The sequence below is a fragment of the Salvelinus fontinalis genome, chromosome 5 (genome assembly GCF_029448725.1).
Source record: "Salvelinus fontinalis isolate EN_2023a chromosome 5, ASM2944872v1, whole genome shotgun sequence".
Classification (NCBI taxonomy): Eukaryota; Metazoa; Chordata; class Actinopteri; order Salmoniformes; family Salmonidae; genus Salvelinus; species Salvelinus fontinalis.
In genome coordinates, this window is record NC_074669.1 from 53,946,556 (window position 1) to 53,959,919 (window position 13,364).

Here is a 13,364-nt window from a genome sequence, read left to right on the forward strand (position 1 = left end):
TGGATCGAACCAAGATGCGGATTGGTAAGAGTTCATATTTTAATGAAACATCAACAAGACACTACAAATTACCATAACAACAAACGTGACTAACCTGCAACAGTCCTGTGTGGCCCAAACGCTAACACAGGAAACAAACACCCACAAAACACCAGTGAAACCCTGGCTGCCTTAGTATGACTCTCAATCAGAGACAAACGATACACACCTGTCTCTAATTGAGAATCATACCAGGCCGAACACAAAACCCCACATAGAAATAGAAAACATAGACTAACCCACCCAACTCACGCCCTGACCAACTAAAAGAAATACATAACAAAGGAAAACAGGTCAGGAACGTGACAGGGACCTTTCGGTTACTAGTCCAACGCTCTAACCACCAGGCTACCTGCCACCCCAATTCACAGTGTAACAAATCATATTTTTAAGATTTTTTTTATGAAACAATAGTTTAGCCAGAGATTAATACCAAGACAAAGCACTCATGGATGACTGTTTGAAAAGTGAAATTCATAGATCCCAAACGTTGTGCAATAACAGAAAAAAATTGTGAAGGGCAGTTACTATAGTGATCTATATTTAATTTGTCATTGTCATTCTGTTTGTCATTATTTGTCTTTTACCTTATGAATGACATTGTCCTAATGACTTCACCCTTACTCTGTGATTATAGAATTATAAGAAAAACGTTTGAAGATGAATGCGACAATTATCACAGTTCTTCTTCTGATTATAGGTAAATTGATCCATTCTTTAAATTGTAAATAATTTGAAATTGCTAAAATATATTCTAAAATGTATTCTTTAATTTACAACAGCATCAGGGAATTCACAAAGCACAATAACTAATGCCCTCACAACAACCACAGCTGTTGCCACGACAACCACAGCTAAACCAGGGATCACCACAACTGCTGCCACAACAACCACAGCTGCTGTAACTACAGCCACAGTAGCCGCCACCACAACTACAGCTGCCTTTACTATCACAGTTGCTCCCACAACAACCACAGCTGCTGCCACATCAACTACAGCAGCTGTCACGTCAACCATAGCTGCTGTCACGTCAACCACAGCTGCTGCCACAAGAACCACAGCTTCTCCGACTACAACAACAGCTGCTGCCCTTTCCAACCACAACTGCTCCAATTACAACCACAGCAGAAGCCACCACCACAACTACAGCTGCTGCCCCCACAACCACAGCAGCTCTAACAACAACCACAGCTGCTGCTACGACAATCACAGCTGCTCCAACTACTACTACAGCTGCTCCTAAAAAAGCCACAGCTGCCACCACAACATCCATTTTTGCTGCATCAACAACCACAGCTGCTGCCTCCAGTGGAATATGCTTCAAGACAAGTCTTCTCACAATCTGCCTGGCTGTGATGTTATATCTGCTTCACTCATACCGGTAGACGAATCATCATCTTGATAGCATACCTCAAGATACACATATCAAATCTTACACTTGTAATCAGTTTATAAAAGCAATAAGGCACCTCGGGGGTTTGTGGTATACGGCCACTCCGCGTGCCTAAAAACAGCCCATAGCCGTGGTAAATTGGCCATAAACCACACCTCCTTTGGCCTTATTGCTTACATATAAAATGAAAATAAAATTTATTTAAAGACGGTAAAGATTCCTATAGAGAACATGAAATAGCTGTATGATCTTGTAAAACAACTGCTGCTATGCTGTTCCCTTAACCCTTAAGTAATCATCCTTGTAGTCACAGCAATAACTTATTTATTTTGGATTTATTATAACTCAATATTTTATTTTGTGCTATTTTGCACCTCACTTTAATTCAGTATTAAACAAAAATGCTTTGAATACTTTGAATAAATGAAGAAGAATGTATTAGGTATGTATTTATGTATTTAAATATGTATTTATTTTCTGTATTGGATTTCCAATGTATTTGATGTATTAAAATGTACTGTATGCCATTTGAAGTGACATTATTATAACACGTGAATTAGCTGTATGACATGAAATGTGGAAGATTTTTTATAAACAGTGCATTACGAAATAATTTTTCCCACATTTTATGTTACAGCCTTATTCTAAAATATATATCTTTTTAAAGAAATTCTGATCAATTTACACACAATACCCTATAATAAAAAAACAGGTTTAGACATTTTTGCAAATGTATTAAAAATAAAAACAGAAACACATTTTGTACATAAATATTCAGACCCTTTGCTATGAGACTGGAATTGAGTGCAGGTGCATCCTGTTTCCCATTGATCATTCTTGAAATGTTTCTGCAACTTGATTAGAGTCCACCTTTGGTAAATTCAATTGATTGGACATGATTTGGAAAGGCACACACCTGTCTTTATAAGGCCATACAGTTGACAGTGATTGTCAGAGCAAAAACCAAGCCATGAGGTGTAAGAAATTGTCTGTAGAGCTCAGAGACAGGATTGTGTCGAGGCACAGATTTGGGGAAGGGTACCAAAAATGTTATGCAGCATTGAAGGTACATAAGAACACAGTGGCCTCCATAATTCTTATATGGAAGAAGTTTGCCAAAAGGCACCTAAAGGACTCAGACCATGAGAAACAAGATTCTCTGGTCTGATGAAACAAGATTAAACTGCTTCTCCTGAATGCCAAGCGTCACGTCTGGAGGAAACCTGGCAACATCCCTTCGGTGAAGCGTGGTGGTGGCAGCATCATGCTTTGCTGATGTTTTTCAGCGGCAGGGACTGGGAGACTAGTCAGGATCGAGGGAAAGATGAAAAGGAGCAAAGTACAGAGAGATCCTTGATGAAAACCTAATAGTGAGCGCTTAGGACCTCAGACCGTGGTGAAGGTTCACTTTCCAACAGGACAACAACCCTAAGCACACAGCCAAGTGTCAAAGACTCTCTCCCCCGGTCATGTAGAAAGAGAGGGGAGATGAACCTATGGAACAAAGAGCTTTTCTTTGTTCAACTCCTTTTCCACAAAATTGGAGGATTAAACAATATTTCCATTTTTGAGAATGTGGGAATGGTCCGTGGGTATTTCAAGAACAATCATGTCGAAGTTGTTTAATTTTGTGACATCTGGAAGGACGGGAGCACAGAATAACGGTAGCTTTGGAAGTGTACATTTCTCAGTTATTAGTTTTCTACTTGAATGTTGTGTAAAATATATGATTGAATATGAAACTATTTGTGAGAAGATGTAATGTCATGTTGGCCTTCTAAACGAGATACTTGTTTAGTTATAGAGTTTTAACTAGTCAGTGGCCACACCCCCGTGAGCCCAGACATTACATCAGGCGTCATAGAACTGCTCCTTTCTCCACAGAGTATAAAACCCACTTCCTACAAAATATATATTAAGTCAGAGAATGCCGGGGTGGAGTCCCCACGTTGGAATGGCTACAATTCTATAGACCATTAGACCATACAGCTGTAGTTTTGGCTACATGGCTGGAAATTGTTAAACTCTGAGACTATTGATCATTACAGAATAAGAGCAAATCTTAGATGTATAATTACTAGTCTGGAGCTGGAAATTACGTACGACTAGTATGGGAATACCAGCAACCACCGAAACATCTATTCTATGCGACAACCATGTATATACCTAAAGTATGCATTATGAACACAACCAGAGACTTTCTGCCGATTGAATCTCCAGCAGACGGACTGGATTCCAACAGAGAAGACAATGACATACGGGTGTAAATATATACATTGCAATTATTCTCAAATGAGAGGCCGTTCATGTGCAAAGTATTAGCATTTAAATTAATATAATTACCAACTGTGTGTAGTGAATCCATTTAGTCTTTCCCGCTCTTTCTCAGCCCCCATCCCTTTTCTTTGTCTACCAAGCCGTCATATCGGCTACGTCGGCTAGGGACTTTTTCTTTGTATCATGCAGTAACCCAAATATCTACTGTTTGCTTGTTATGTAATTCTGTGTGATTATTTAGTTAGTTAGCAAATAAATAATTAAGCCAATTTGTATATCTCTGATTCATGATTTAGGCTAGGGTTTGTGCAAATATCCAAGATGAGGTAATAATAATACATTAATGAGAATGACTAATACTAATTAAGTATATTAGTTGTGCAAACAGATTACTGTACAAACAGACTGCGTGAGATAAGAATCGAGCCGTTTGATGTGTGCGTTGCCCATAGAAGTTGACCCGGTGTCGCATATCTGATGACTTCAGAGTGTCTTATGAGTTGGTATTTCTAGTGCTAGGACACGATCCAGCTACTTACAGAAATTTGACAAATAGATGCGTTCGGCCTAACGTGCTATTTCTGTCTCTTCAGAACCGGGTAGATTTGGTAATTATTAATTTCTCGCACAGAGCGAGTCCATGCAATTTATTATGTGAGTACATTTTTACTCCAGAATGTATTTAGTCTCGCCATATCAACTGGGTTGAATACTTACTAACTCAAGACATTTCAACTTTTTTGTTATTATGTTTTCATTCTAAAAACATAATTCCACTTTGACATTATGGGGTATTGTGTGTCGGCCAGTGACACAAAGTCTCAATTTAATACATTTTAAATGCTGTCTGTAACACAACAAAATGTGTAAAAAGTCAAGATTCTGTAATACAGCTATTCTTAGATCATTATCATTGGCATAACAATAGCCTTTATTTTCTTTATCAAATACGTGGTTTGTAGACGTGCACATCCTGGGTGTCATCAATGGTTGTCTTCATGTCATTCAGCTGTTGTTGTCTCACCTGTTGTCTTAGCTAGCTCTCCCAATCAACACCTGCGATTACTTTATGCCTCGCTGTATGTCTCTCTCAAATGTCAATATGCCTTGTATACTGTTGTTCAGGTTAGTTATCATTGTTTTAGTTTACAATGGAGCCCCTAGTTCCACTCTTCATACCTCTGACACCTCCTGTGTCCCACCTCTCACACATGCGGTGACCTCACCCATTATAACCAGCATGTCCAGAGATAAAAAATCTCTTAGCATCACCCGGTGCCTGGGCTTACCTCCGCTGTACCCGCACCCCACCATACCCCTGTCTGCACATTATGCCCTGAATCTATTCTACCACGCCCAGAAATCTGCTCCTTTTATTCTTTGTCCCCAACGCTCTAGGCGACCAGTTTTGATAGCCTTTAGCCGCACCCTCATCCTACTCCTCCTCTGTTCCTCGGGTGATGTGGAGGTAAACCCAGGCCCTGCATGTCCCCAGGCACCCTCATTTGTTGACTTCTGTGATCGAAAAAGCCCTGGTTTCATGCATATCAACATCAGAAGCCTCCTCCCTAAGTTTGTTTTACTCACTGCTTTAGCACACTCTGCCAACCCTGATGTCCTTGCCGTGTCTGAATCCTGGCTTAGGAAGGCCACCAAAAACTCTGAGATTTCCATACCCAACTATAACACTTTCCGTCAAGATAGAACTGCCAAAGGGGGAGGAGTTGCAATCTACTGCAGAGATTGCCTGCAAAGTAATGTCATACTTTCCAGGTCCATACCCAAACAGTTCGAACTTCTAATTTAAAAAATGAATCTCTCCAGAAATAAGTCTCTCACTGTTGCCGCCTGCTACCCACCCCCCTCAGCTCCCAGCTGTGCCCTGGACACCATTTGTGAATTAATCGCCCCCCATCTAGCTTCAGAGTTTGTTCTGTTAGGTGAACTAAACTGGGATATGCTTAACAACCCGGCAGTCCTACAATCTAAGCTAGATGCCCTCAATCTCACACAAATCATCAAGGAACCCACCAGGTACAACCCTAAATCCGTAAACATGGGCACCCTCATAGACATTATCCTGACCAACTTGCCCTCCAAATACACCTCTGCTGTCTTCAATCAGGATCTCAGCGATCACTGCCTCATTGCCTGTATGGGTCCGCGGTCAAACGACCACCCCTCATCACTGTCAAATGCTCCCTAAAACACTTCTGCGAGCAGGCCTTTCTAATTGACCTGGCCCGGGTATCCTGGAAGGATATTGACCTCATCCCGTCAGTTGAGGATGCCTGGTCATTCTTTAAAAGTAACTTCCTCACCATCTTAGATAAGCATGCCCCGTTCAAAAAATGCAGAATTAAGAACAGATATAGCCCTTGGTTCACTCCAGACCTGACTGCCCTCGACCAGCACAAAAACATCCTGTGGCGGACTGCAATAGCATCGAAGAGCCCCCGCGATATGCAACTGTTCAGGGAAGTCAGGAACCAATACACGCAGTCAGTCAGGAAAGCAAAGGCTAGCTTTTTCAAGCAGAAATTTGCATCCTGTAGCTCTAACTCCAAAAACTTCTGGGACACTGTAAAGTCCATGGAGAACAAGAGCACCTCCTCCCAGCAGCCCACTGCACTGAGGCTAGGTAACACGGTCACCACCGATAAATCCATGATAATCGAAAACTTCAACAAGCATTTCTCAACGGCTGGCCATGCCTTCCTCCTGGCTACTCCAACCTCGGCCAACAGCTCCGCCCCCCAGCCCCCCCCCCCCCCCCCCCCCCGCAGCTACTTGCCAAAGCGTCCCCAGCTTCTCCTTTACCCAAAACCAGATAGCAGATGTTCTGAAAGAGCTACAAAACCTGGACCCATACAAATCTGCTGGGTTTGACAATCTGGACCCTCTATTTCTGAAAATATCCGCCGCCATTGTCGCAACCCCTATTACCAGCCTGTTCAACATCTCTTTCATATCGTCTGAGATTCCCAAGGATTGGAAAGCTGCCGCGGTCATTCCCCTCTACAAAGGGGGAGACACCCTGGACCCAAACTGTTACAGACCTATATCCATCCTGCCCTGCCTATCTAAGGTCTTCGAAAGCCAAGTTAATAAACAGATCACTGACAATCTCGAATCCCACCGTACCTTCTCCGCTGTGCAATCCGGTTTCCAAGCCGGTCACGGGTGCACCTCAGCCACGCTCAAGGTACTAAACGATATCATAACCGCCATCGATAAAAGACAGTACTGTGCAGCCACCTTCATCGACCTGGCCAAGGCTTTCGACTCTGTAAATCACCATATTCTTATCGGCAGACTCAGTAGCCTCGGCTTTTCTGATGACTGCCTTGCCTGGTTCAACAACTACTTTGCAGACAGAGTTCAGTGTGTCAAATCGGAGGGCATGTTGTCTGGTCCTCTGGCAGTCTCTATGGGGGTACCACAGGGTTCAATTCTCGGGCCGACTCTTTTCTCTGTATATACCAATGATTTTGCTCTTGCTGTGGGCGATTCCCTGATCCACCTCTACGCAGACGACACCATTCTGTATACTTCTGGCCCTTCCTTGGACACTGTGCTATCTAACCTCCAAACTAGGTTCAATGCCATACAACACTCCTTCTGTGGCCTCCAACTGCTCTTAAAAGCTAGTAAAACCAAATGCATGTTTTTCAACCGTTCGCTGCCTGCACCCGCCCGCCCGACTACATCACCACCCTGGACGGTTCCGACCTAGAATATGTGGACAACTATAAATACCTAGGTGTCTGGCTAGACTGTAAACTCTCCTTCCAGACTCATATTAAACATCTCCAATCCAAAACCAAATCTAGAATCGGCTTTCTATTTCGCAACAAAGCCTCCTTCACTCACGCCGCAAAACTTACCCTTGTAAAACTGACTATCCTACCGATCCTCGACTTTGGCGATGTCATCTACAAAATAGCTTTCAATACTCTACTCAGCAAACTAGATACAGTTTATCATAGTGCCATCCGTTTTGTTACTAAAACACAGTTTACCACCCACCACTGCGACCTGTATGCTCTAGTCAGCTGGCCCTTGCTACATATTCGTCGCCAGACCAACTGGCTCCAGGTCATCTATAAGTCCATGCTAGGTAAAACTCCGCCTTATCTCAGTTCACTGGTCACGATAACACCCACCCGTAGCACGCGCTCCAGCAGGTATATCTCACTGATCATCCCCAAAGCCAACACCTCATTTGGCCGCCTTTCCTTCCAGTTCTCTGCTGCCTGTGACTGGAACGAATTGCAAAAATCGCTGAAGTTGGAGACTTTTATTTCCCTCACCAACTTTAAACATCTGCTATCTGAGCAGCTAACTGATCGCTGCAGCTGTACATAGTCCATCTGTAAACAGCCCACTCAATTTACCTACCTCATCCCCATACTGTTTTTATTTATTTACTTTTCTGCTCTTTTGCACACCAGTATCTCTACTTGCACATGATCATCTGCTGATTTATCACTCCAGTATTAATCTGCTAAATTGTAAGTATTCGCTCCAATGGCCTATTTATTGTCTACCTCCTCATGCCTTTTGCACACAATGTATATAGACTCTTTTTTTTCCTACTGTATTATTGACTTGTGTATTGTTTACTCCATGTGTAACTCTGTGTTGTTGTCTGTTCACACTGCTATGCTTTATCTTGGCCAGGTCGCAGTTGTAAATGAGAACTTGTTCTCAACTAGCCTACCTGGTTAAATAAAGGTGAAATAAATAAAAATAAAATACGTATCCGGAAACATATGGGTGTGTGTCATTGGAAAAATAACCTTGTGTGTTTGTGGTTTTGGCATTTCCTTATGAAAATTAGCTTGATGAAAACAAAATAAATATATCACAATGATTATGTAATAGATTCATTTACATGATGTATTGCAATCAAATACAATTGATACATTAAATGGGTCCAGGGGTGTAATCATTACAATAGCGTTTATATTGAGCAAGTTCAGCAAACAGGGAGGGACCTATCTGAATCTGTCCAATAGAAACAATAGGTGTAGATGTAAAAGATAACATTTTGCAACTGTTTGTACAAATGATTGCACCCCTGGTATGTGTTTCTCCATGTACTGCTAGATTAGGAATTCAGTCATAACGTGGGGGAGGCCTCTTCATTCTTCTTCAAAAGATGAATACGACTCACCTCAGCACACCTTTTTCTACAAGGTGACGTAAGCACACATTCTCCTTTACATCTCATTCATCTTAATGATGTCATCAAGGTTGTGCTTTAAACTATAAAGGCTGTAGCAATGCAGGAGCTTAGTATGGTTTGGAGGTGCACAATTACTGAACACTGAGGATTTCAGCTACAACATCACAATTAAAACATTTTTTTAAGTGTAGTTTTCAAATATTGTGTGACATATCATATTTTTATTATGATCAGACTCCTGTGTTTTTTTAAAGTGAACTTTTGGAAGAAACATTTGTGTATGTTAACTGACAAGGCTATAACTCGTAAACTTCCTCTATACTGCTGTTCCTTGACCTCATTCAGCCATGGATTTTATCATCTCAAATAATCTCTAGTGAAAATCTTATTCCAGTTACCAAGGGTCAGGTCAGAATTTCTGTCCCCTTGGTCCAGGAATCATCTTGTTTAACCGAGAGTAATTTGTCCTGATAGAGGAATTCAAGGCTAAAGTTTCAGACTTGCTTCAGGAGGTGTGCAAATGTTTCAATTCTTAATGACTACATGTGTTTTATGATTGATGGTCGGTAATTATAGTCATTTATATTCATGTTTTTGCTCTGCTGTGTATGTGTTATGGTAAATGTGGAAAAACACTAAATCTAAGGAATCCATTCTCATTTGTAAATCTACAGATTTAGCGGTAAATCTATACATTTACGGATTATACACTAACACATGCACGGTACTGTCTCTATGGGTTTTTATTCAGCTGACTTCTTAGACTGGTCTAAATCATAAAATATGCCTTCTGACCTTAACAGGACTTCCTGGATAAATAAATCATGGTTAAAATAATAAATAAAAGTCAAAAATACAAATGTGAATTAATAAAATATTAAATATCAAGACAAAGAGGTTGTGGATCACTTGATTAAAACCATCACAAACAAGACTTACTGTACAAAAACAGACAAAAATACTGCATTTACCATTAGTGATCTCTTTCCACAATATTCCAGTCTATATTACAGTGGTCAATGTCATTCTGTTGATAATTATTTGTCTATTACCTTTACATTAATCATGTGTGCCCATCTCTCTGTGACTACAGACTAAAAAGAAAACATTTTCAAAGAACAGAAAAATTTGCATAGTCCTTCTGATTATAGGTAAGTTCATTCTCTAGTCTGCCCAAAGCTAATGCCCAAAGCCCAACAACTAATGCCCCCACAACAACCACAGCTACTGCTGCAACCACAACCACAGCTGCCCCCACGACCACCACAGCCGGCATGACGACTACCACAATTCTGGTCGCAACAACCACAGCTGTTTCGACTACAATAACAGCAGCAACCACCACAATCACAGGAGCTGCCACCACAACAATTTCTGCTCCAACTACGACCACAGCTGCTGCTATGACCACCACAGATGCCTCAACCACAAATGTAGTCACAACACCCACAGTTTCTCCCACAACAACCACTGGTGCTGCCATCACAACCACAGCTATCCCCACGACCACTACAGTTGGCATGACGACTACCACAATTCCAGTCGCAACAAACACAGCTGCTTCGACTACAACAAGAGCAGCAACCGCCACAATCACAGGAGCTGCCGCCACAACCACTACTGCTCCAACTACAACCACAGCTGCTCCAACTACAACCACAGTTTCTCCCACAACAACCACAGGTGTTGCCATCACAACCACAGCTGCTCATTCAACAACCACAGCTGCTCCAATTACAACCTCAACGACATCCATGATGACCATCATAGCTCCTGCCATGACAACGACACCTGCAACTGCTGCAGCAGCCACCACAACCACAGATGCTGCAACAACAACCACAGGTGCTGCAACCTCAACAACAGCTGCACCCACGTCCACCACAGCTGGCATGACGACTATCACAATTCCGGTCGCAACAAACACAGCTGATTTGACTACAACAACAGCAGCAACTACCACAATCACAGGAGCTGCCCCCACAACCACTACTGCTCCTAGTACAACCACAGCTGCTGCCATGACAGCAACAGATGCTCCAACTACAACCACAAATGGAGTCACAACATCCACAGTTTCTCCCACAAGAACCACAGCTGCTGCCATAACAACCACTACTGCTCCAACTACAACCACAGCTGCTCCAACTACAACCACAGTTTCTCCCACAACAACCACAGGTGCTGCCATCACAACCACTGCTGCCCCCACGACCACTACAGCTGGCATCACAACTACCACAGTTTCACATTCAACAACCACAGCTGCTCCAACTACAACCTCAACTACGTCCATGATGACCACCACAGCTCCTGCCATGACAACGACACCTGCAACTGCCACCACAACTACAGGTGCTCCAACTACAACCACAGGTGATGTTATAAAAACCACAGCTGCTCCTACGACATCCACAGCCGCTGCTACGACAACGACAGCTTCCCAAACTACAACCACAGCTGTTCCAACTGCAACTAACGCAGCAGCCAACACAACCACAGCAGCTGCCACAACAACCATAGTTGCTGCCACGACAACCACAGCATCTCCAACTACAATCACAGCTGACCAAACAACAACCACAGCTTCGGCCACAAAAACTACAGATGCTCCAACTACAACCACAGTTTTGATTGCAGCAATCACAGCTGCTCCAACTACAACCACAGCTTCTGTCACAACAACTATACCTGCTCCCACGACAACCACAGCAGCTGCCACCACAACCACAGCTGCTCCATCTACAACCGAAAATGCCCCCACAACAACCCCAGTTGCTCCAACTGCAACCACAACAGACGCAAACACAACCACAGCTGCTGCCACAACAACGACAGCTGCTCAAACTACAACCACAGCTGCTCCAACAACAACCACAAATGCCCCCACCACATCCACAGCTGGCAACACGGCTACCCCAGTTGCTCCCACAACAGACACAGCTGCTTCTACAACAGCCAGAGCTACTAAAGCAACAGCTGCCACCACCACCACTGTTGCTGGCACGAAAACCACAACTGCTTCGACTACAACCACAGCTTCTGTGACGACAACAACAGGTGCTGCCACAAACACCACTGTACCCACGACAACCAAAATTGTTCCCACAACCACCACAGCCACCGCTACCACAACTAAGTCAACAGCGGCACCGACAGCGAATGAGGCGTCAATGGGATTAGGATTCAGAATGTTCCGTAATTTCCAAAGTGACTATACTGATTCTTCCACAACAGCATATCAGGAACTGGCAGAAAATGTTACCAGAGAGGTATTCAGCTCATCTTTTAACAACATTGTGTCACTAACATTGTGTCACTGACTTCACTGTTGAAACTGTTGATACTAATTTGTGTATTTTTTTACAGGTGAATCATGGTTACAAAATAATTTACCCTTTAACATACGTAAGGTGTAGGATTATTCAGTTCACGTAAGTAACAATCATTGTTTTCTGTAAGTCTATGAACGTCTCCATTCAAATATAATTATCTCAAACTAACAGTGATAGTGATATACGTTTGAATAATATATTAAGCGAACAAATACAAATAATTACTATACATTGTCTTGTTTTCTTGGAAACAACGGTTTATCTGACCTCGAAATGAAAACTAAATCTTTATATATTTCATTGTTTACAGAAGTGGCTCAGTTATTGTCAACATGACCCTTATTTTCAAGAACCAGACAGTGGTTCCCAATACAATGAGTGCAGAGCAGGGATTGACTGACTCTCTGTCTCACGGGAACACCTTCCTCAACGTTGATACAACCTCCATTACTGCAAGTAAGTTAAGCCATCACTGCTGACCTTGTCATTGTCGTCACTCTCAACATTGACTCATGGCACTCTATATTGGGTACATTTTAACGAGATAATTTCTGTGGTGTTACAGGAACTACAACTTCCGCAGCCACCACAGTTGCCGCAACTACCAGAACAAACACAGCCACCGCCACAACAACAACAACTGCTGGTCCTACAACAAACACAGCTGCTTCAACAACATCTGTTGTTAAATCAACAATAAACAATGCTGTCGCCTCCAGTGGAATAAGCTACAAGACAAGTCTACTCATCTGTCTTGTTGTGTTGTCACAACTGCTTGACTTATACTGATATAACTGATCACCACTGTGACAGGGAAACCTACCAGACAATCTAATCATATTTATTATTTGAACTGTATAGTATTTATTATTATGTATTACCCATTAATGTACAGGGTAAAGATGAATTGCTATGGAGAACATGAGAATATTGTATAGCAAGAGGATAATGTAAAAATAAAAAAAAGACAACTGTTCTACCAATTATCAACAAGATTCTAAGAATCTTGATAGTTATTCCTTCTACTTACTGCACTAATATTTATTAGGCCCTGTGTGCCTCTGTGTGGGTGGTGTGGGGGAGAAAGACAAAGAGAGAGCTTGAAGTTAAAATTGGGATTGGGTACAAT

The 13,364-nt window shown here is 42.3% G+C and overlaps 1 protein-coding gene across 1 annotated transcript; it reads left to right on the forward strand.

Annotated features, from left to right (window-relative positions):
* The first annotated feature begins 4,030 nt into the window (after positions 1–4,030).
* Positions 4,031–11,871, forward strand: LOC129856116 (histidine-rich glycoprotein-like). The gene is made up of 5 exons (XM_055924222.1): positions 4,031–4,035; positions 10,125–10,373; positions 10,584–10,745; positions 11,082–11,276; positions 11,541–11,871. The coding sequence occupies exons 1-5, from the start codon at positions 4,031–4,033 to the stop codon at positions 11,869–11,871; spliced, it is 942 nt and encodes a 313-aa protein (XP_055780197.1).
* Positions 11,872–13,364: the final 1,493 nt, after the last annotated feature.

Coding starts and splice junctions, on each gene's coding strand:
- LOC129856116 (XM_055924222.1), top strand. Junction 10,746..11,081: donor TGCTGCAACAACAACCACAG/GTGCTGCAACCT, acceptor CAACAACCACAG/GTGCTGCCATCACAACCACT. Junction 11,277..11,540: donor TGCTCCAACTACAACCACAG/GTGATGTTATAA, acceptor TTTTGATTGCAG/CAATCACAGCTGCTCCAACT.